Source organism: Melanostigma gelatinosum (genome assembly GCF_949748355.1).
Source record: "Melanostigma gelatinosum genome assembly, chromosome: 16".
Taxonomy (NCBI): Eukaryota; Metazoa; Chordata; class Actinopteri; order Perciformes; family Zoarcidae; genus Melanostigma; species Melanostigma gelatinosum.
In genome coordinates, this window is record NC_136649.1 from 13,298,284 (window position 1) to 13,319,946 (window position 21,663).

Sequence of the window (21,663 nt, forward strand, 5' to 3'; positions counted from 1 at the left end):
TGTCAAACTCGGCGCTCGTGTTTTTATTTTATTTTTTATTTTTCTTGCTTCCTCATCTCAATCTGTCAGAAAGCCTTGTTTCTGGTTAACTTACTTGCAGCCACACCTGGTAACTCGCTCCTGTTGTCAGCATTCCTTCCCTGAAATATTGTCATGCCAAACCACCCTACCCTGGAGCACAGCCAAGAGAGAGAGCGAGAGAGAGAGAGAGAGAGAGAGAGCGAGAGAGCGAGAGAGACAGAGAGAGAGAGAGAGAGAGAGAGAGCGAGAGAGAGAGACAGAGAGAGAGAGAGAGAGAGAGAGAGAGAGAGAGCGAGAGAGAGAGACAGAGAGAGAGAGAGAGAGAGAGAGAGAGCGAGAGAGAGAGACAGAGAGACAGAGAGAGAGAGCGAGAGAGAGCGAGAGAGAGCGAGAGAGAGCGCGAGAGAGAGAGAGAGAGAGAGAGAGAGAGAGAGAGAGAGAGAGAGAGATAGAGAGAGAGAGAGCCTTGCTGCTTGGCTGGCCAATTGCTGTGGAGATCGGAGGGAACCCGGCCAATCACGAGTAGGGTCACTCGTTTGACGAGTTTGTGATGAAAGAAAGAAACCGAGCTCGAGCCAGAGTGAGACAGCAGAGAGAAACAGAGAAATACTGAACATGTATTCTCCGAAGAAAAGACCGCCGGACTGCTCCAAATGTAGCCCGGTTGAGCGTGTGAACGCAGCAGGCAGCTTTGAAATTGTGACGCAGAAATCATTGACCGTTTATTGCCTTCACGGCTACAAATGACCATTTTGAGAGCTCATATGCCAGGGACATCGGGGCAAGTTTCCGTTTGTCAGTCAAATTCCTGGGCCCCTGTCTGTCTTTGCAGGAGGATTAGATGCAACACAATCTGAACAAGAACGTGCTGAACTCGATGCCTGATCACTGCTTGCAAACATGACTATCCTCTGGTTCCTATTAGAGCTCATTGCTTCCATACTTCTGCTTCAGACAGAAATAAAGATTCCAAACCCCCAGCGATTGAGTCACAACTCAGTGGAATCAAAGGAGGAAGGCTTTAGTTTGATCCCTCCCTCTACAGAAAAAATAAAGACAAAAAACACAGTCCTTTTACCAGGAAGTGCATGCAAATTAACCCCATGAGGAGGGTGTGTTTCGTATAAGCAAACACCAATTATCGTCCAGTCAGACAGTGGGGCAGTCTGGGGCTACTGAACCTCCAACACTGATCTACTGTAGTGTCAACAACCCTGATTGAATCAGCTCACATCTTGCCACCAGACTGAACCTACAGTATCTATGGATTTATCATAAACTATCACAAAGGAGCGTTTTAAAGGCTTTACTCCTCCAGGATGGAGCTAATGGACAAACGGATAGGGTAGGAACAGGGAAGCTTCCTCGAGCTCATCCTATCAGAGACAGTTTCCCCTTTTTCTATCCCTTCTTCCCTTCTTTAAGTCAAAACAGGAGTCAAGAGCCACAAGCCGGGCGAACATTACCTCACCCCCTGTGTTTGATTTAGTGCAGATGTGAAGCGGAGCGAGGCAGGATCGTTTTTTAGGAACGTCAGAGAGGGCCCACGTTTAGGGCAGCCACTGTGTTTACATAGTTTTACCTCTGTCTCTCTCCCTCTCTCTCTCTTCCACTGTGCCTCCGTACCCCCCTCCAGACTCTTTTGTCGGCCTCTCAAAGGGGGACTGTTTCACCTCCATTCCATGGACTTTCACTGACCTGTTTTTCTTTCCCTTTTTATTGCCCCACTCATTGCCCTTTTGTGGCACCCCCCCCCCCCTCCCCAGTCCAATATGAGTAACATTTGCATTGCTCCGTCAGTCTCGCTGCAGAAGTCATTCCTCTCTGAAACCCGGGGAGTACGAGTCATTAAGACTTGAGTGGAAAATCAGACAAAGAATTATATATTTGTGTTGCAAACTGACACGTTTTAACGAGCAGCTAATTAAAATAAATCAATAGCACTGCGGCATGCTCGCTCCCTGTCTGTCTCTCTTTTCTCGCTCTGATTTTCTGTCAGCACCAAAGAGGTGGAATACTGCAGCGTGGAGTGCAATGCTTCTCAGTCTTCAACTACCGCCTATGCATTACGATGAATAAGTAAGAACTCGTCACAAAGGACACAATACCTCACAGTCCGATACAATTTGAATCCTAGAAATATACAGTAATAGTCCCAGAATTAAGGCTCTACACTACAACAGCAAGGCAAACAACAAAGGAAACAAACATAGACATCTCTCCCTCTATTTACCCTCCCATCTAACACCTTCTCCCCTCTTCCCCCTGTCCAGTGAGGGCATGTCACCCCTGGGCCTTGCAGTCCAGCAGCCTGACCCCTGCATGGCGGGCTGTGCGGCCCCAGCTGCTGACTGTCCGTCAAACACCTCCAGAGCAGCGTTGGGCCAGGAAGACCACGCTTGTTGCCCCTTTGATCCGGCAAGCAGCAGCTGCTGCTCCACACAGCAGCACTTTGTTCCTCTGTCTCTTCCCCACACTCTGTCCTACGGCACAAAAACACAGAATCCAGTGCAGAAGTGGAGGGAGCGAAAGGAGAAGAGGAAAAAAAAGTCAGGGTTATGGAAGGAGGGGGGGTGGGTTTAAAAAAAAAAAACTAGCCCGACAACATCAACAAGCTCTGACAACGGCAGCGGGGGTTTTTCTTGGCCCCGACACAGCTCTCAGGCATCTCCTTCTTTGACGCTTGGCCCTCCCTTCTCTTTTCAGAGATATGATAGTTATTGTTCAAATCAGCCAGGGTGAATGGAATGGACCGAGGCCAAGCCTGCCCCAGGCGTCAACACACCTGTATGAAAGAGACCTTATTGTAGTAACCCAACATGGCTAACCCGCCGTAGCTCAGGCAGTTTTCAGGAGGAAGGGTGGAATCATCTCGTCTTTCTCTTTCTTTCTCTCTCTCCCAGACGGTCCCCTAATATTTCCCGTCATTAACCTCCTTTTCCTTCGAGGCTGGCACTCCTGCCCTGGAGTGTTTTTACAAACGCTGTTATTTTTGAATATCACCACCAGACAGCGGGATTCAGGCAAGAGTTGATCCGCACCTCCCTTGTCGGCGAGGCCTCTCTCTTCTCTTACTGTTGGGGCTCCCTCCCTTAAGACAACACCTGATTAACGCGCACAAAAGGTTCTCTCTGCCTGCCCAGGAGCCGAGGGACTAACAGCTGTGTTTTGCGTTGTTTGAAGAGCATCTGACAAACATTCAGCACATGTCAATATTAGCCCCCGTCAAAGGTTCCAGCACGTAGCGCGTGACAGAGGTCGTCAGCACTGGAAGGTAACACTCACACTTCATCAGCCGGTTTCTCACCTTTTGGGTGGTTGAGGGCTTCCTGCTTTCATGCAGTGCCAGCGGGAAATAGAACATAGATGTGCTGGCACACACACACACACACACACAGTGGAGTTTGGGGGAAAGAAAGACTGAATCCAGCACGATGATTACCCCGACCTACCCATCAGCCCTCTTGAGATGAGAGGGTGTGCTTACAAGATCGCCCCATTTTCTCAGTTGTGAAGAGTGCCACCCCCTACTGCCCAGATTTCTCTTCTTCCTACAATGCCAGGCCTGTGGAGCTCCTTTGGATGTCTCTGCGGGGCGGCAGGTATAATCTCCGCTACCACACACTTCTCACTGCTATCATACAAACGTGTGACTGTTTCAGCCTCCCCGCCTCCCTCCTGCTATCTTTCCATCTCCATTTCCCTCACCCACTCTTGCCTTGCCTCGTCTCCATCGTCTTCTGCTCCCTTTCATTCGCGACCCTTTTTCCCCGTCTCTGCCTGGTAATCGAGTGAGAGATTCTGCGACTCCCCCTTATTGTCAGATATCAAACAAGGTGGCTTTGTGGATTACCAGGGGAAGCCGATAATGGCGTGATAGAGGCGTGATATTTCAAACAAAATTGAGTGTCAATTGCCTGCATCGTCTAGGCAACACAAGTGCCTGTGCTGCAGCAGCCTGGCAGGAAATAAGGCCAATCTATTTCCTTTGCTTCATATCAAACGTCTCTACTTCTCTCTGCTTTGTAAGACTATAATGGGTTCAGCTCAAAGAGAAGAAGGGGGTGGGGGGGGCACACACGCACACACTTGCACACATTAACTTGTGCTCCTCAAACTCAAATGCATTAGCAGAAGTCAGGAAGCAGAGCCAATGGGAGGTTGCACACGCTGGTTGCCCCCATTTTACCACCCCACCCCGAACGTAGATATGTACGCACAGGCTCCCTCTCCGCTTGCCTCTCACTTTTTTCTCCTCACGCTGCTGTACTATTAACCATGAATTTAGGGCAGTGAGAATGCACAGCGGTCTGAGCAATTAAAAAGTGACACCTGAACCTAGACTGTCGGGATTCTCTAATGCCTGGGTTTAGGTGCCGGTGCACTTGCAGTCTTTAAGAGCCAGACTACTGGGGAGAAGAGGATTCAGAGTGTGTGTCTCCCTGTGAGAGTGAGTGAGTGTGTGTGTGTGTGTTTGGAGTGGGATTCTCCCTCCCACTGGGAAGTCATCATCTTCTCACCATTGTGTCTGTTGCCTTTCTACCAAGCACGTTTCCATGATGTGTCTCAGTAAGTGCGTTCGCACATATTAGTGACGAGACTCATTGGTCAAATGTTGTCAACTTGCCTCCGACTTCCCTACTGAATAATTCATCTTCAGTTCCAATTGCACGTAATCACTTTGACACACATACGCGTCAACACAGGCACACAAACACACATGTGCAGGCGCGGTCAGAAGCAGAGTTTAGGGGCTAAAAAGCCCAGCAGCAGGCAAGTGATATAAATAGCAGTTGTTTGTGGAGAGGACTGCTGGCAGACGCTGCACTGACACTGTGGAGTGGACCACAGGGACTCTGATGTGCCTGGTGGCCTGAAGCGAGCCCTCGGCCTCTCAGATCAGCTCTACCACTGACTGTGTACTTTGACTGGCCCCCTTCGCATGTGACAGCCTGAAACAAAGACAACAATCTCTTCAATTCAGCCGACACTGCAGAATGTGGGCCTTGAATGCACGCCTGTGAACTGTCATGAGTAAATCCTCCAAATAAAAGCAATCCCGTTCTCAAAAATGCTTTATCGTATGGGTTAAAAAGGCAGACTCTGTCTACCCCACGAGGGAAAAGATATATTTCCGCCGCCCTCCCTCCTCACCACACATGCTCACAGAATCTCCCGATTGAAACATCATTGTCGATAATGGGAAGAATAAATATTCATAAGGCTGGGAGGAGAAAAACCCTAGATTAGGGTAATGTACTCTTCATTGTCCCCCCCCCCTTCCTTTATCCAGCTCTTCCTCTTTATCTCTGCATCTTGTTATGCATGTAATAGTGTTGGCTAACAGTGGCTAATTCCTCCAGCTCCCTCTGCTAACTTCGTCAAAGCACGTGTGTCTGTGTGCGCATATGGAGGAAATGTGGCAGCAAGATGCACCGTTTATTTCTCAACTCTCCCAAATTGCAATTACCGGTTTAGATATCTCCAAGATTTTGGGCCACGGTCCAATTATGATTGTTTTTGTGGAGAGGCGCAGTGACTCCCTCCCTCTTCGCCGTTCCCTCCCCTTTTCTGCACTGATATCTCATCCATAGCAGGCCTGAACTGGGGCAGAGCGTGGCTTCAACAAACAAAGGGCGATATTGATTTATAGGGTCTTCCATGATGGGCTTATTAGCCTGCACCTCAAAGCCACATGGGCACCAGGCCATGAATCACAGCTTCAGAAAACACACAACAGGTAAGAATACCACATTGGAGCATTGTCAAGGATGTCATTACAACTCTCCCTCCCTTTCATATTCAAAAACACTCACTCTCATTATGTCTTAAAAGAGGGGGAGGGCGGTCAATGGGGGTTGTTTTTAATGTGACACCTCGCAAAGATAGATGCGTATTGACATGCTGTTACTGTATATCCAAATACAGGGATGGAGGGAATGCAAAGTGTGAAAGAGGGAGGTAAAGAGAAACGGAGAGAAAGAGAGAGTGACGGAACGAGCATGCCTGGACAGAGAGAAAATACCTTGTAAAGGTTCACAGAGTTTAAAGAGCTCAGCCAAAGAAGGAGATCCTGTCCTCTCTGGCTCCAACACACACACACACACACACACCGCCCCCCACCCTCCCTCAAGGCCAGTCTGTTACACCTGGTCACCTTTATCCTTTTTAGTCCCCCACACTATCACCCCTCTCTCCAAACACATACACCATGCACACATACACAACGTTCAGCAACCCGGAACACATCGCCACATAGATACACATAGCAGCACCCTTTGGCTAACACACAGCTCCTCTGGCTATCTCCCTCAGCAGATAAAACTAATTATTCCAAATCTACTCAGGTTGTCTGATCCTCTGGGGCTTCAGTTTAAATCTCTCCCTCTCTCTCTCCCTCTCTCTCTCTCTCTCTCTCTCTCTCTCTCTCTCTCTCTCTCTCAGTCGTAAGCCACAAAAAGACCCTAAATCTGTGCCAAATGACCTCCATTGTATAAACATAAACACAGCGAGTAGCCATAAAGACACATATAGCACCATAGCAGCTGAAGCGCAGGGCTTTCTTTGTGAAAACAGACCGTTCCAAACAGACTGACCTGAACACCACTCCAACACTAACCAAGTCCATTTAAAAAAACAATGATCACGACTCATACTATAAGCACCTTTAAAATATCAGAAAAAATGCCGTCTAGCATACAACCCAAAGGACTCATGCACCTATTGAGACGCCTAGTCCCTCTGTTGGCACCAATGTCAGGCTTGAGAGCTAAATAACAGGCCAATATCCCAGGGTTTCCAGCTGCACGCTGAAAGCCTATGAAGAAACCCTTCGTCCCAATGAGCTCTTAAGGCAAATGGAAGCTCATAAACAGAGACTTGACTGTATAGACTTTGCATTTTATCTTTCAGCAGTTTCCCCTTTTATGGGCCAAGGACCCCTATAACAGGGGGAGGAAGGGAGGGATGAGCAAGATGGGAGGATGGCAGGGAGAGAGGAAGGATGACAGTAAGGATGTGAAGAAAGAAGACGGTGGCGGAAAGGGCAGAAGAATAAGAATGAGGTACAGGTTGGCGGAATGAGACAGAGGAGAACTGGGGTCACAAATCTTGCTGCTATTCTAGTACGTGACATCTTCGCTCGTTTGCGGCTGCTCATTAACAAACAATACTGCTGTGAAATTGGTTTAATGACAAAGTAATAAAATTGCTATTCTGCTCACAGATGGCCTCAGGCACAGGGAGATTCTGGCAGGCTTACTGCGGCTGCCCGTGTGCATTAAGCTGCTTGTTCATGAAAACAGCATCCTACATTTTCTTTCTCACTATCACCAACCTTTTTTCTTTTTAAGTTCTTTCTCTTCCTGCAAATGAAATAAATTAACCTACTTTCCTCCCTTGTATTCTCCTTGAATTTTCTCTCTCCCACACTCTCACCCTTCTTGCTCTCCTTCCGAGTTCCTCACTCGCCTCCCTCTCTTCTCTTTCTAGTGTTTTATCTTTCTCTCTCTCTCTCTCGACCTCTCTCCAGTTCTCACCCCTAGTACAGAAATTACCATCTTAAAAATAAAAAAAGAAGGTTCGCCCACGCAAACGCAGCTCGACTTTATTTCAAACGCAGAGCCCTTGTTATTAAACGACCCACCAATAAAACCAAGCCGTTGAGGAACGAAAGAGCCAAAAGGAGCAGAGAAGTACAAAGACCTCCCTCCTCCCATCTCTCTCGCTAATGCTTTCTCTGTAATGCCTCTTTCAGCTCTTTGCCTCTCTATCTTGCCTCGTCTGGCTTCGTTCTCCTTGCATGCTGTCTTTGCAGGGAGAATTCCACAGCCTTGGAGAGTCTTGAGCATGTAATGGGAAAACAACTAAAAAAAAGCGTTCATTTTTGTGCATGATCGCCCAAACAGTGCCAATTCTTTTTAAAAGCACCACCTGTTTTTCATAACTCCAGACCCACAGCGAGGTGGGCACTGGGCTGCTCCATGGTCACGGTGGGTGTCCATGCCATGCTATGGCCCAATGTGCCCCCAGTGCCTGATAAAGTGGAAGTGGGCCCTGTTAATCACGCCGAGCATTTCAACGGCGGCATGTGCTCATGTACTCTCACGCAGCACATATATACTGTGAGTGCACACATAAACACCGTGGCGCACATTAGCATCAGCTGTTCAAGGCTACCATGGCTTATCCTGTAAGTACGGCATGAGGCTAGATTGCACCGCGAACAGATATTTGGAACTGCAACAACTGCGGAACAAAATGAAAAACAAAATGAAACCTACTCCAACAGGGAGCCGTTATACTTCACTCTGCCAATAATGAAAATATGGTTTTCCAAATGTGTTCCTCCTTCCAAAACGGATAAAATGGGATTATTATTACAGCATCAAGAAAGCAGCCAGATCAAATGAACTTAGCGGGTAGGGGGTGTTGGTAGGGGGGCTGGCACTTGGGATCTGACAACAGAGTCAATTCTGCTAATTAACTGCCAATTAGCGGTCCCTAAATGAGCGGGATCATGATGCCTGTGTTGGCAGCGCCCCGATAGTCTCTCTCTCTCTCTCTCAGTCAGACTCACATATACACTCATGCTGGCGCACAAAGACACGCCAGAGTGAAATACACACAAACACACACACACACAGCCGCAACCTCTCCACACTCCAGCTGTATATTTAGAAAGCCAGGGGCATAAGATGGCCACTGCCGGGAGTCCCTGGTTGCAGCCAAAAAAAGGCCTGACATTTCCATCTGGGTCAAAGTTAGACAGATAACCAGCAACTTCAGTCAACTGGCCCACCAGTGTGGCAGAGACGAAGAGACTGCGATATAGAGAAGAGGAAGGAGAGGGAGAAGGGACCTCCATCTGTCTGAGATTCATAAGACTTAAATACTTGTGAAGAATGTGGAAAAGAGAGGCGGCTGGGTCAGTTTCATAGCTTTATGTTACATTTGGAAAATATTCGTTATTATTTTGCATTTCATTACGTGCTCGCCCGCCAAACCAAAGAATCATAAAAAAAAAAATCATAAAAGCCAGTGTTTCTCAGTGTCTCGGACTGGGGAACGGAGGGCGGAAAATGCTTCGCTGAGTGGAGGAACAAGTTTGGCCTTAGCTTTTCTCATTCTTGTTCTCAGATTCGACAAACAAATGTGCTTCACCGTTTACAACAGTTTGCATGTGAACCGGCCGTAACAGCTTCTTTGCGTCTCCATTGGGCGAGTTAAACTGTGAGCAGGCTGGAGAGAAAGGGGGAAAATAAAGATCTGAATGGGGAACATGCTGTGAAGGGAGCTTTAGAGCAGTCAGTTTAGACTCGAGCTAGCTAAACTCAGTTCATCTGCACGCTGTGCTACGTGCAGCAGATTGCAATCTTGGAGGAGAATCGGGATTTTATGTAGATAAAGCAAATTCTTGTGAAGGCATATGAGTGTAATGACTTTTATCTGTAGTATCCTTTAGACCCCTCTGTTAAGCTCTCATTGCATTTAATCCACCCGAACAGACAAGTATGCAGTTTTGGTAGTCTAATCTTATTTTACAGTTGTCTCAATACAATGGATTAAAATATCTAAATCTTACTGTAAACATACAGTTAATGCACAGTGAATAATATGATGACTGTTGCTAAATGTGACTTTGTCCTTCTGGTGAGGTCGAATTCTCAAGAAAAAACAAAAAAAAACAATCAGTGCGCCATTCCCTGCCCTTAGTGACTGGAGAGATTGAGCCTATTTCATCTCCTCAGTGGGCACAGGCTGCTTGGCGCCGTCGTCTGGCGGATATCCTTCCCTTATCATGTGACCTGTGCTCCGACAGGGGGCAAAGGTTGGCTGCGATCCGCCCCTGTGTCTTAATAACTCACTCATTGTATTCCTTTCTGCCGCTAATTAGAGCCTCTCCCCTGTGTGTGTGTGTGTGTGCGTGTGCGTGTGTGTGTGTGTGTGTGTCTGTACATGTATTCCCTCCTGGGCTGTAGAGAGAAGGTAGAGAAGTAAAAATAGAGTGTGGCTTAGTGCCCTCTTTATTGTTATTAGTGCTCCAGTGGCACAGCAGTCAGTCACGATAGATGCCAAGAACTGACATGTTCTGACTTGCGCTCCCTCTATCCTCTCTCTTTCTCTCTCTGCCGTGGAAACTGGCTGCCTGTGAGATGAGGGAATAATGAGGGGACGATTTCCTTCCTTTTTTTAGATGCTGTTTCTCTCAGTCATCTGTCATCATCTCTCAGGCCAGTGTAATATCCCTGCGTGCATGTACGGTATTCTTGTATATGTGTGTGTGTGCATTGCTGCAGTGGTAAATAACGGCAGCATTGTTGGTGTGTGCGTTTATGGCAGTGAGTGAGGGCACACCATGCTGGGCCTGACGCTGAGACATGAAAGGATTCGGTCAGGCCCCATTTAGCCCAGACTGATAGCAGGACACCAGGAGCTGCTGAGGCAGGCAAATATACCGCTAGATACTGTAAACTGTGAACGCTTCTCCAGCAGCACAGACACCCAATTCTGCCGTTTCACCTACTTGGCTATCCCAGAATGCCGTGTGTGACACGTCCCTCACCTTTTCCCGCAATCTTAAACAAATGCAATTACATGTCAGACCACTCCCCGGTTCTGTTAGCATGACGCCAGTTGTCTCAAACGTGGCCAGAGCAAACACGCTACCTAATGGTCAACTAATGGTGTCCTGAGACACTGTACACACAAAACATCTCTGGGCATAGTGAGAGAGCACAGTGTCCCATTAGTAACAATGTGCATTACGTGCACATACACACACACACGCACTATACTATTAACTGGATAATCAAGTCCTCATCTGCTCAACACCAGGGCGGTGAGATCTTGGACTTTCACCTTTTCCTTTGTTCCTTATTAACATCAGACAGCTAATGGGGTGTGGGCTACAAACAGGTGAGGCTGCCAGCTGAAAATATAGACGAGATAGTATCAGGTGTCTTCTGTGGTACAGAGACAAAAGGTTTCAAACCAGCTGAAAGTTGTTTACTATGGGTTTTGTTTTCTGTGTGTACAGGTGAGCTGCAGGTAAACGTATATATGGAGGTGCCAGTTGGAGGGTATGCTTGGGGAGGTTTGATGGGGCAAGTGGAGAGAGAGCGAGATGCACTCTCTATTGACTATCACACAGAGCACCCTTGTGCCCTCGCTGGGCTACGATTGTGCCTGCGGACAAAGCCCTGATTCAGCACATCCTTTCCCCGGGGGAGAGCTCTGGAAACCGAAGACGGCGGCCATCCCCTCCCTTTCCCCCCACTCATCCTCTGCTTCTGTCTCTCTCTCCCTCTATCTCCCTCTCTCTCTCTCTCTCTTTGTTCAGTAACGTGGCAGCGGCCATGCATCAAAGGGAACTAAAGAACAATGCAAGGGGGCCAGCCAGGAATTTGAAGAGCTTTTTTTCTTTAAAACAACAACAAAAAAAAAACAGGAATTTCATATGCCAGAGGTCTGTCATATCCTGGGTGGACCATCTCAGCAGCCAACCAAAGAGGAAAAAACCAGGGCACAACCCAAACAAAGCGTTATTTAACTGTTACTCACTGTCCTGCCTGGTTTAGCACTTTGAGGGGAAACAAGACTTCAGCATCGTCGCTGCCTCTCATCTTTCCATCACCATCAAATAGACATTAATGTGACCGCATCCGCCAGGCGAGTTGACAACAACCAGAATGTAGCAGAGATAGACCAGCAGAGTCTAAGCCTCTCTAATGACTTTATTTGTGAAAATTGATTGCTGGTTTGTTTTTGTTAACACGGCTGGTGTGACATTAATACGCAGCTCCATGACCACCTATGTGTATGTGCGTATGGAAACAGGGTTCATGAGGATGTTTCCCAGCACGAGATTCTTTCAGACCTCTTTTATTAAATGGATCTGAGGCATTTCAGTGCCAGGCTTGGATTTCATGGCCTCTGAGAAGGCAGGGACTCTTCCTATATCTATCTCTGTCGATGTCTCTGTCTATTTCTCTTGCTCTCTCTCCTCGCAGACTATTTCTGCATTAATCACCATGACACAGGCAAGGCAACTCAATTTTCTGCTCCTGTAGGTAAGGTGCGTGGCGTCCCGAAACGGTGGCACGAGGCATGAAACAGGCAAGCGGGGGCTAATCTTTGGTTACTGGTGTAATTGAAATGCTATCCACACTGTAGGGTGCATTAAAGTCTGATAACAGCGGTTCCTGTGGCCAATTTAAGTAGCTTGACTTCCCTTGGCTAGAAGGGAATAAAGAAAAGGGTGAGAGAGACAGAAAGAGAGAGAGTATGTCAGGATGGAGGGGGGAGGACGAGGGAGGGGGCTGATAGATAAGGCCGACAAACCAGGCTAATTCTCTAGGCATGTTTCTCATTGTGATCCAGGAAAAATGAGAAGAAAATGTATCACAGAACCAAAAAAATCAATTGACCCTCGGGTGGCTTGTCAGGCTGCGAGTCTGATAAACCTAAAAGCTTCGTTAATGTCGGCCTGCCTGTACCCGACAGATAGAGCACTTTGTAAATGAACCCGCTTTGATAAATATATTAAGGAAAGCTGTGAATAAAAGGCACAGACTTGTCATTTGTAAATAGAACCCCCGCTACATGGAATTAGAATGATAAAATGGGGTCCCATATAATTAAGTTTGTGTAAGACCTGAAATCCGTGCAAATACCTTCCCGGAAATTTGAAAGGAAGCTGTCAGTTCAATTAATCTGAACATCACCCTGCGAATGTACTGAACAAAATTAAGCTGCAGATAAAACCTGGGCTAGTATTTTGATAAGTAATTCCTGTATCATTTCTTTGCTTCTGTGATCATTTTATTTAATCCACCACCCCCAGTTATGTGCTAAGCCATCTACAAAGGCCATGCTGGCCAGGCCACCAAAACCTTAATCCACCATATAGCTTGTGTAAAATAGGGAGGGGGTGGAAGGCAGTTTTGCCTTTTTGTGGGGGCACCAGTGGCAGTTCTAGGTATGGTTTTTGGATGAAGGGGTGGGGTGGGTGTGGGGGCTGTAGGGGCAGCTTATGATCTCTGCCTTTCTCCTTAAATACATCCCACTGAATACATGTGCATCGAACCACAAAGACCACTGACTTAGCCGCAGAACACTTCGCCGATAACACCAGAACATCCTTGTAGCTTACATGTAATAATGCTACAAAGATTGTCCGTGTGTCTATCGACGCGTGCACCTCCGTGTGCGTGTCTGCATGCGATGGGGAGGGCTGTACATAAACGGTTTTCACACTTGGCAGGGAGAGGGAGGCGAAAGGCTTTTGAAAATGAAAAGGCAGAGCGATGCTGGTGGTGGAGATAGGGCGAGCGGAAATCTTGACTCACCAGTTGTTTACTTGTAAGATGGTGAGGCCCGTGTCTTGGGCTAGCTGCTTCTTCTGCTCTTCAGAAGGGTATGGGTGCTGCAGGAGCAAACAGAGAGAGAAACACACACAAATCAGCCTCTTTGACGTACAGATTAACATAAATATTCACTTACGCAAGCGCTCCTAAAGAGAAGCGCTGGAAGGGAACACGTGCTATGAGTCAAGTTCCTGCCTATTACTCGATGTATTCAATATGTTCCCGTGTTTGTTGTATTGTGCAACCCAAGACCGCACCTTCTCATGACCTCTACCCAACCCTGGCCCCTCCCTGGCACTGTATAGCCACTCACAGCTCACACGTGTCCACCCACACAGCAACATACGGGAGCAGAGCCAGTGTTAAACCTGTCAGAGCTGGCCGAACAAGTTTGTCAAAACTGCCAACGAAAAAAGGTACACACACGCACACGCTGACAAAGACCAGTTTCAAGCCGGCCTAACGCAGATACTGTGGCGTCTGAGAATCCTTCCATAGTACCAAGCAACAGAATGAGTGGGTGCAGATTTGCAGTGAATACATTTATCTTTCCTTGAATGTCTGACATGTATCCCGGTGGTGGCTCTTTCATAGAGAGCTGCAGAATACAGACTGCTGAAAGAACAGAATGCTGTGAAATCTCCTCCACAGCCTCGCCAAGATTTCTTTTTTACCTGAAAATGTAATTCTGGGACCAGGGCTGCAAAGATACTATTTGTGTCAGGTCCAATCTAGAGAACATGGGCTGATATAAATGGCAGACCTTGGGCTGCCTTGCTCCCCCTGGGCTTGCTATGAAGCATGACAAAACAACAGTGATCGCTGGTGACAGATGTCTTTAAGGGCCAGATTAGGAGTCGGGGCGCACGCAAACGAAACAAATGAGACACTATGTGTTTCATTCAGCCACCGTAGACAGGGAGCATGCACGCACACAAGCGTGTTACACGTTCACAAGCGCACATTTCTGTCAACAGAAATGCACACAAACAAATATTCATATGACATGACACCTGCAAATCACAACACACAAAAACTCATTTTAAAAAAGTGACACTTAAATCGCCATGAACACACATTCAACCCCTGCGAGGAAAATACCTTTAGCCTCACGACATATACCACACGCACTAAGAAAGCTAATTTCATGAAGCTAGTAACGTGTGCCTGCCTCATGTTAATTGAATTCAGTTTTAACTTGAAATGATAACAGTTGCTGAAGAACAATTTTCTCATTTACTGCGGAAATAATTGATGTAAGTGAGGTTTGGTATCAGCAGAGGACGAGTTCCCCTTTCAGGCAGTACTGCCTGTCGAAACGCAGTCCGTTTTAATTAAAGGAGAGATGAAAAAAAATTGGTTTGAGGAATGTGCTCAATTAATAACAAACAAGGCTGAGATTGGTCAAATAATGAGTCCAGGCTGCATAGAGGGATTACTCTGATTTGTACTTGTGTACGTAGTCCCTTTTAATATGCTAAAATTATTAACAAAGGAGAGATGATAATACTTACATAGGAATACATTTTTTGATTGCCAGGTGCTGACATATCCTTGGCTAGGGAAGACAGAGCAATGTCTGTTTTGGTAACTGTGTGTGTGTGTGTGTGTGTGTGTGTGTGTGTGTGTGTGTGTGTGTGTGTGTGTGTGTGTGTGTGTGTGTAAACGAGCTCAGTAGAATACAACAGATATACATATCTACATCCTTGTGTGTGTGTGTGGGTGTGTGTGTGTGTGTGTGTGTGTGTATAAACGAGCTCAGTAGAATACAACAGATATACATATCTACATCCTTGTGTGTGTGTGTGGGTGTGTGTGTGTGTGTAAACGAGCTCAGTAGAATACAACAGATATACATATCTACATCCTTGTGTGTGTGTGTGGGTGTGTGTGTGTGTGTAAACGAGCTCAGTAGAATACAACAGATATACATATCTACATCCTTGTGTGTGTGTGTGTGTGTGTGTGTGTGTGTGTGTGTGTGTGTGTATTTGTGCGTATTTGTGTGTGTCCGCTGTGCACAACAACATGTAATAAGAGCACAGCATCTCTTTCCCTCCCCCTTACACTCCTGAGCTTCCGGGGCGTTTTCACATTAGCTGTGACCCCGGTCACGATCAAAACACGCTCGCAAATATAACAGGACACACACTTCCTCCCACTCTTTTTTTATGTACACACACTACACAAACATGTACACGAATTGAGACGTAGCTAAAGATGATGTGCTATGGAGGTGTGGGGAGAGGAGCAGCCTAGATTGGAAATGGGAGTGGGTCATTTACATTGTATTAAGGCTTCCTCAGCCTCTCAAGCCCAGACCTGGTCATCAATCGCCGACTGTCAGCCAGAGCGCGCTTTAGCTCGGTGATAAATACGCCGGCCAGCGGCATAGCTCGTCCAGCATGCACCACGTAATGAATGGTTTGAACAAACAAGAAAGATGTCTCATCAAGGAGAGTGGGGACGTTAAAGCTCCCCTCGCACACAAAACCCCTGAGTAAGGAGATTTACTCCGACCACATAGACACGAGACAAAAAAAAATAAAATCCTATTTCGTTCATCTCATACCTCACCCAGCCCTCGCTCATCCCCCTCTCCTTCCCTCCCTGTGTCAGACTAGATCGCTCACCTGCAACCCCAAGACTTGCACATACGCACCGCAAAGCACCCACATAGAGAAGCAAACACACACAACATGTCTGTGTGCAACCTTTCCTCAACACTCCCTCTCTCTCCCTCTCCCTCTCGCAGACAACCCCCCCTCCTTGACACAGACACACACTTTTTATGGCTGTGACTGCAGGCCACCCACACTTGGTGCAAATTTCCGAAAAGCATGGCCCTCTGAAATATCAGATACAGAAAATGATGTGGCCGCAATGGCGACACACACACACACACACACGGACGTGAGAAATAAGCCGACATGGTGGGTCCTGTGGTTACAGGGCTGCAGCAGCCGTGAAATTGGAGAACGGCTATTTAGACCTCTGAGTAACCTCTTAATGTTAATTGCCGCAGTAAAAAAAATATATGTTAGTAAATCACCCAATGAGTACAAAAAAAATCCTCTATGAAAAGAGTAAACGTGAGATGAATTGGTGAGTAAATATTAAACAGTCAGAGTACTAAATCAGTTTAAAGTGTTTCTTCCTGGAGATGTCCTTCCCTACCCTCAGGAGACAGTATGACATGGTTATTTAATGGATGAAACACAAACACGGAGCAAGATCAAAGATGGTATTGATAATCTCCCCCACTAGCTTTGGATCCGCTCAATATGTTCAGTTACAAACACCAAGGCCAATATCCTTAAAAGAGGATTGACCGCAAAACGTAAAACATCCGGTCTATAAATAATTAGAGCCAGGAATGAGCAGCCTCAATTTGTCGTCCGGGCACCGCCAGATCGAAAAAAATACTCTGTTAATTACGCTAAAGCCTGTTAATGGCACAAGCGTGCACTATCCTGATGCACAAATGTTGTCCAACTCCTACAACCTGACCTGAAAAAGCACAGCACAGCCCAACATCAACACAAACACATAAACACAGGCGCATATGCAGGTGGATCACATTCTGTGTGTGTGTGATGGCTAAATTACAGGGTGTGATGTGTTCTGTGCTCTCTGATAGTGCTGGATGTAATGGCCCCTGCGGTTGCAGAACATTACCAGCTGAGGTGGCTCCATCATCTGCTGTGTACAGTCCTTAAACCCCCTCTGACCCCCGGCTTGGCATTTCTACCACACACAACAATCTACTGCTGGACCACTCCTACTTCACACCGCACCTGTCGCCCACGCTGACTCTACTCATTCAACGTCCGGCTTGCCATATATCAGATTCATACTCTCCTGACACCTAATTTCTTCCGTCTTCAAACCCCGCAGCCCGATCATTATCCCGACCGCTTCCCCCCCCCCCTCCCCCACTCTGCCCCCTTTCCCCTCTGCTCGCCGTACCTGCAAGCCCCCTTGTGCCTGAGCCCGCTGGTGGACCCCATTGATGAATGACATCATCAGCGTGTGACATGAGTTATGGGGCCGGGTCACAAGGTTGCATCGGTTTGCGAACCTATTCCACGGTAATGACTCTCAGGAAATCACAGGCCACTGGCTGTTTACCATGTTGCCGGGGCAACACAGAGGATTTGCTGATGATGATTGGTGTGATTTAGCACCAGCTACTTTGTCAACGGGATACGATTTATTAGATAATCTGCATATATATTTGTCATTCTATAAAAGTCTGTTTGTTCATTTTAAAGTATTGATGAAAAAACGTCAAATGCTATACAGATATAAGTCTACATCATAACTTACTCATAATAATGCTTTTATGTGTTTGGAAGTATTTGACGGGCTTCATTGTGAGTTTGTGTCTAGTTGTACAGTAATATTGTATCCCAGTACCTCCTTTCATATATGCCTTCCTCACATTGATTGGAATCTTATTTGTTTTTAATCAAAGCGACCGGTGGATGATAATAATATTCACTGTCAGAAATAAACGCAATCAAATGAAGGAATGACATTTTAATATGGATTCTGCATTGAGCTGGGGTAAGATTGGCACATTTTAAATATCAAGTTGCCGTTGTTAATAATGCTACAATTGGCTTCTTTGACAAATGACAATGGGATTGAATGCATATCGGCATTACCGGGAGATCAAACAGATATGACAAAATAAATCCAGTTTGAGTTGTTGAATCCATCAAGCGGTGTTTATATGCACGGAGCAATATGTGGCTTTTTAGCTGCAGTTTTCTGACAGATTTCTGGTTTAAATTGAAGGCTGCAGTTAATTACTTCTGCCTGTAGACGTCAAATAGATTGACGAGTGACAATTTAAAAAAAAGAAGAGCGTCATATTTCTTTGACAATGGACAATGGTGTTTCAAATGTATCAGCAGAAACTGCAAATAATTATTTGTTTAAAAATGCAATTATGATGAGTTAAAATGAGTGGTAATGGGACTTTGTAATTGCAAGGATCAATTTGATTTATTTCATCAATTGTGAGCTTATGTCTGGTTTATTCTCATGCTAGCTGAGCCCAAACTAAGGATTGCAAATTGAGTAAACCAGTTACATAAAAAAAGTATTTCTCTTTCCAACACCATCTTCATATCCATCTCCATGCTCAACTATGCTTTATGCTCTCTCTTTCTCTCATTCCCTCTCTTTGTGTGTTCTTAGGCGGGTGGAGGTGGGAGGGGGTAGAGGTTTTTTTTTTTGGTGTTTGTTTTATTTTACTGGGAACTACACTGCTTCCTGACAACAGTCTGAAAACAGGCAAGAATGCCACATGACTCAATGACTCAACCCTGCTGCTTTCCCTTTCTCTCTCCCCCTCTTGATTGCACACACTGGCAGACACAGCCAACTTATAAACAGAACTCACATGATGGCAACCTACAAAACCGCACACACTGCATGCCAACCTCTGATAACAGCAAATGAAAATACATCCATATCTACATCTCACACCATCTGCATTCAGAACATACCACTACACTTCTGTCTCTCTCACTCCAGATTCCATCGCTTCCACAATAAGAATAAGGGCTCTCAGCAGACTGCCCTCTGAGAGTAAAACAGTAATGTTTGCAAATACAAGGCGGACTGGCGAGGCCCGCGGCATCTATTATAGAGCAAAAGGGCCCCCAGTCTGTCTGCCTGCCTGCCTCTCGGACTGGCTGGCTGGTTGGTTGGCAGTGCATCAGCACGACTACCGCTGTTGCTGCCATGGCCCGCCACAACAATCGCTGGCTGGACTCCTGGAGCCAGCTTTTGGACCAAAGCCAGCAGCCTATTTGCTCTACACCATTAATTTATGTTTACTGGAGATGGTGCAAGGTTGTAGAGAAGCTCTCCAGCATAACTGCACTGCTCGCCTGCCAAGCTACAGTAACGGTGAAGTGGGTGAGGGGAGTCAGAAGGAGCGAGGAATGAATGGAGCGATGAGGGTGAGAAAGGAGCCCTGGAGGATATGCGAGATATAGGCATCCGATTGTACCAAGCTCCATGAGGCTAAATAGCAATCACTCCCACACAATCCCAATGCACCTCCAGACTTAGTGGATCGACCAACGAACAGACAGACGTTTAAGGGGAATGTTTCCAAATGCTATCATGGAAAATGATAATAAGGTATTACTTTTATCCAATAAAGAAAATATAACTGCTGTCGTTATCTATGCAGAAATCTGCCCAAGACTCCTAAACAAGGATCAACTGAACTCAACCCATAGATCTATTGGAGTTTGCCAACAGTTATATACACAAACCGTGTGTGTGCTCTGTTATGGTCCTCATCTCATGCGTGGCCTGCAGCCATAGAGATGCGCCTATTTAATCGTCAGATCAAGTTCATGGCTTCTTTTTCCACCACCCGGCTACCCCTCCGCTTTCAAGAGGAGGAATACGATCCCTCCATACTTACAGCGGGGGGGCCTGGTCTCCTCTCAGTCTCTCCCTCTCTCTCATTTCCGTGGATCTCTCCTTCTCCTGCCGTACTCCATAGGCCCCAGCAGCTATCCCTTTCTCGCTAAACGCTAACCCGTCTGGCCTCGTCTCGTATCCTCCTCATTCCACCTCTTTCTCTTCTCCTCTCCTCTCTTCCCCCTCTTTCAAAGTTTCCGCTCAAGCTTTAAGCCAGGTCCTAGAGGGCAGGAATTTGGCCTGGTTTTTCAGACCAGTCTGTTGGCTTTGTTGTGGTAACTGCCTGCTCAGGGGCACCCAGCTCTGTTCTGCTCATGCTCTCCAGCTCGCCTGATGTCAACGCACAGCCACGATCACTACTTGCTCTCTAGAAATATTTAAAACATCTTGTTGTAATGACTACAGCTCAGCCACAGGACCATCCTCCTACAAAAGGGTTTTGTGCCAAATAAATTTCAATAACTTTAAATGGTAAAGTCTTTGGGAGATTTTATTTTCATAATTCTCTAAAAGTGTTCTTTTATCCTGTTCTTTTATCCTCTATGGCAGGGGTCTCAAACTCCCGGCCCGCGGGCCGAATTCGGCCCGCCACGTCATTTTATGTGGCCCGCGAATCCGCCAGCACAATTTTTGGTACAATTGGTACAATTTCTTTTTTTTTACGTTAGAATTGATAATAAAAATATCCCCATAGTCAAAATAATGAGATAGAAAGTCGAAGTTATGAGATAGAAAGTCATAACTATGATAGAAAGTCATAATTCCGAGATAGAAAGTCAAAACTATGATAGAAAGTCATAATGATGAGATACTTAAACACAGAAGCAGCTCTTTGGCTGGTTACTGTACATTTGAAATGGAAATGTATTGTGAGTATATTGAAGACTACTTCAAACGTGGCTTTAAAAACACATGAAATACTTCATTGAAAGGATTTTAAGCTTTGAACAAAGTTATTGTAATAACTTGTGTTTGATATTTGTCTTTGCTATTTTCTTTAATAGTTTGATCTTTGATAGAGTGATGTGGGTTTCTTAACCCTAAATTAAAAGGATTTAAGTTATAATAACAGAAATGTGCTTAAATATACATTTACATTTATATTACTACATGTACAATATTTTTACACTTGAATAAACAACAATCAAATGCAGAGACAGTTATTTACCAATATGTTAGGAGTAGTTACATTTACACAGTCTTACATTTACAACCGGCCCTTTGAGGCCGACCGTGATGCTGATGTGGCCCGGAGTGAAAATGAGTTTGAGAGCCCTGCTCTATGGTGTTGCTTGTTGGGAGTGTGAGGTAATTGGTCTCTTGCCTTTGCGAGGGACTTTTAGGGCCTATAAGCCTATCATTAGTGGCCTGGTGGGCCTGTCAAAGCAGAAGACCCATCTACTTTGTCTGCATTGGACAACCTCATATCCACACCACTTGTCACTGTTGCCAGTCATAAAGTCACTGGGAGCACATGCTACGGCTAAAGCGTGGTGAACGAACTAAGCCACTGAATAAACATCGGCACTGCTTTAATGACGTATGTACACATTGTAAAAAAGCAATGATTTTCTACACCGACTAACTGAGGGTTAGCCTCAGAAAACCTCCAGCATGGGGGAATAACAAAGGACGCCATCAAATAATTATACAAACAAAGACATGTTTGTACCTTTTATCATTTCCAATGGGGGTGAAAAATGATTTCTGTTTCTGAGACTCCAAAATAACCATAACTACCCCCTGACAAATGTGGCTTTGTTTTTCCTTAGACTTCCTACATGAATGTTCTGCATCAAATTGGTCATGGCTACTAGACCCT

The 21,663-nt window shown here is 46.0% G+C and overlaps 1 protein-coding gene across 4 annotated transcripts in view; it reads right to left on the minus strand.

Annotated features, from left to right (window-relative positions):
- Nucleotides 1-21,663, minus strand: part of meis2a (Meis homeobox 2a) — a 79,314-nt gene that overhangs the window by 11,361 nt on the left and 46,290 nt on the right. For all 4 annotated transcript variants that reach the window (XM_079287066.1, XM_079287064.1, XM_079287065.1 and 1 more), the window contains exon 9: nucleotides 13,371-13,447. In XM_079287066.1, the coding sequence (XP_079143192.1) occupies nucleotides 13,371-13,447 (77 nt within the window). The remainder of the gene's footprint in view (nucleotides 1-13,370; nucleotides 13,448-21,663) is intronic.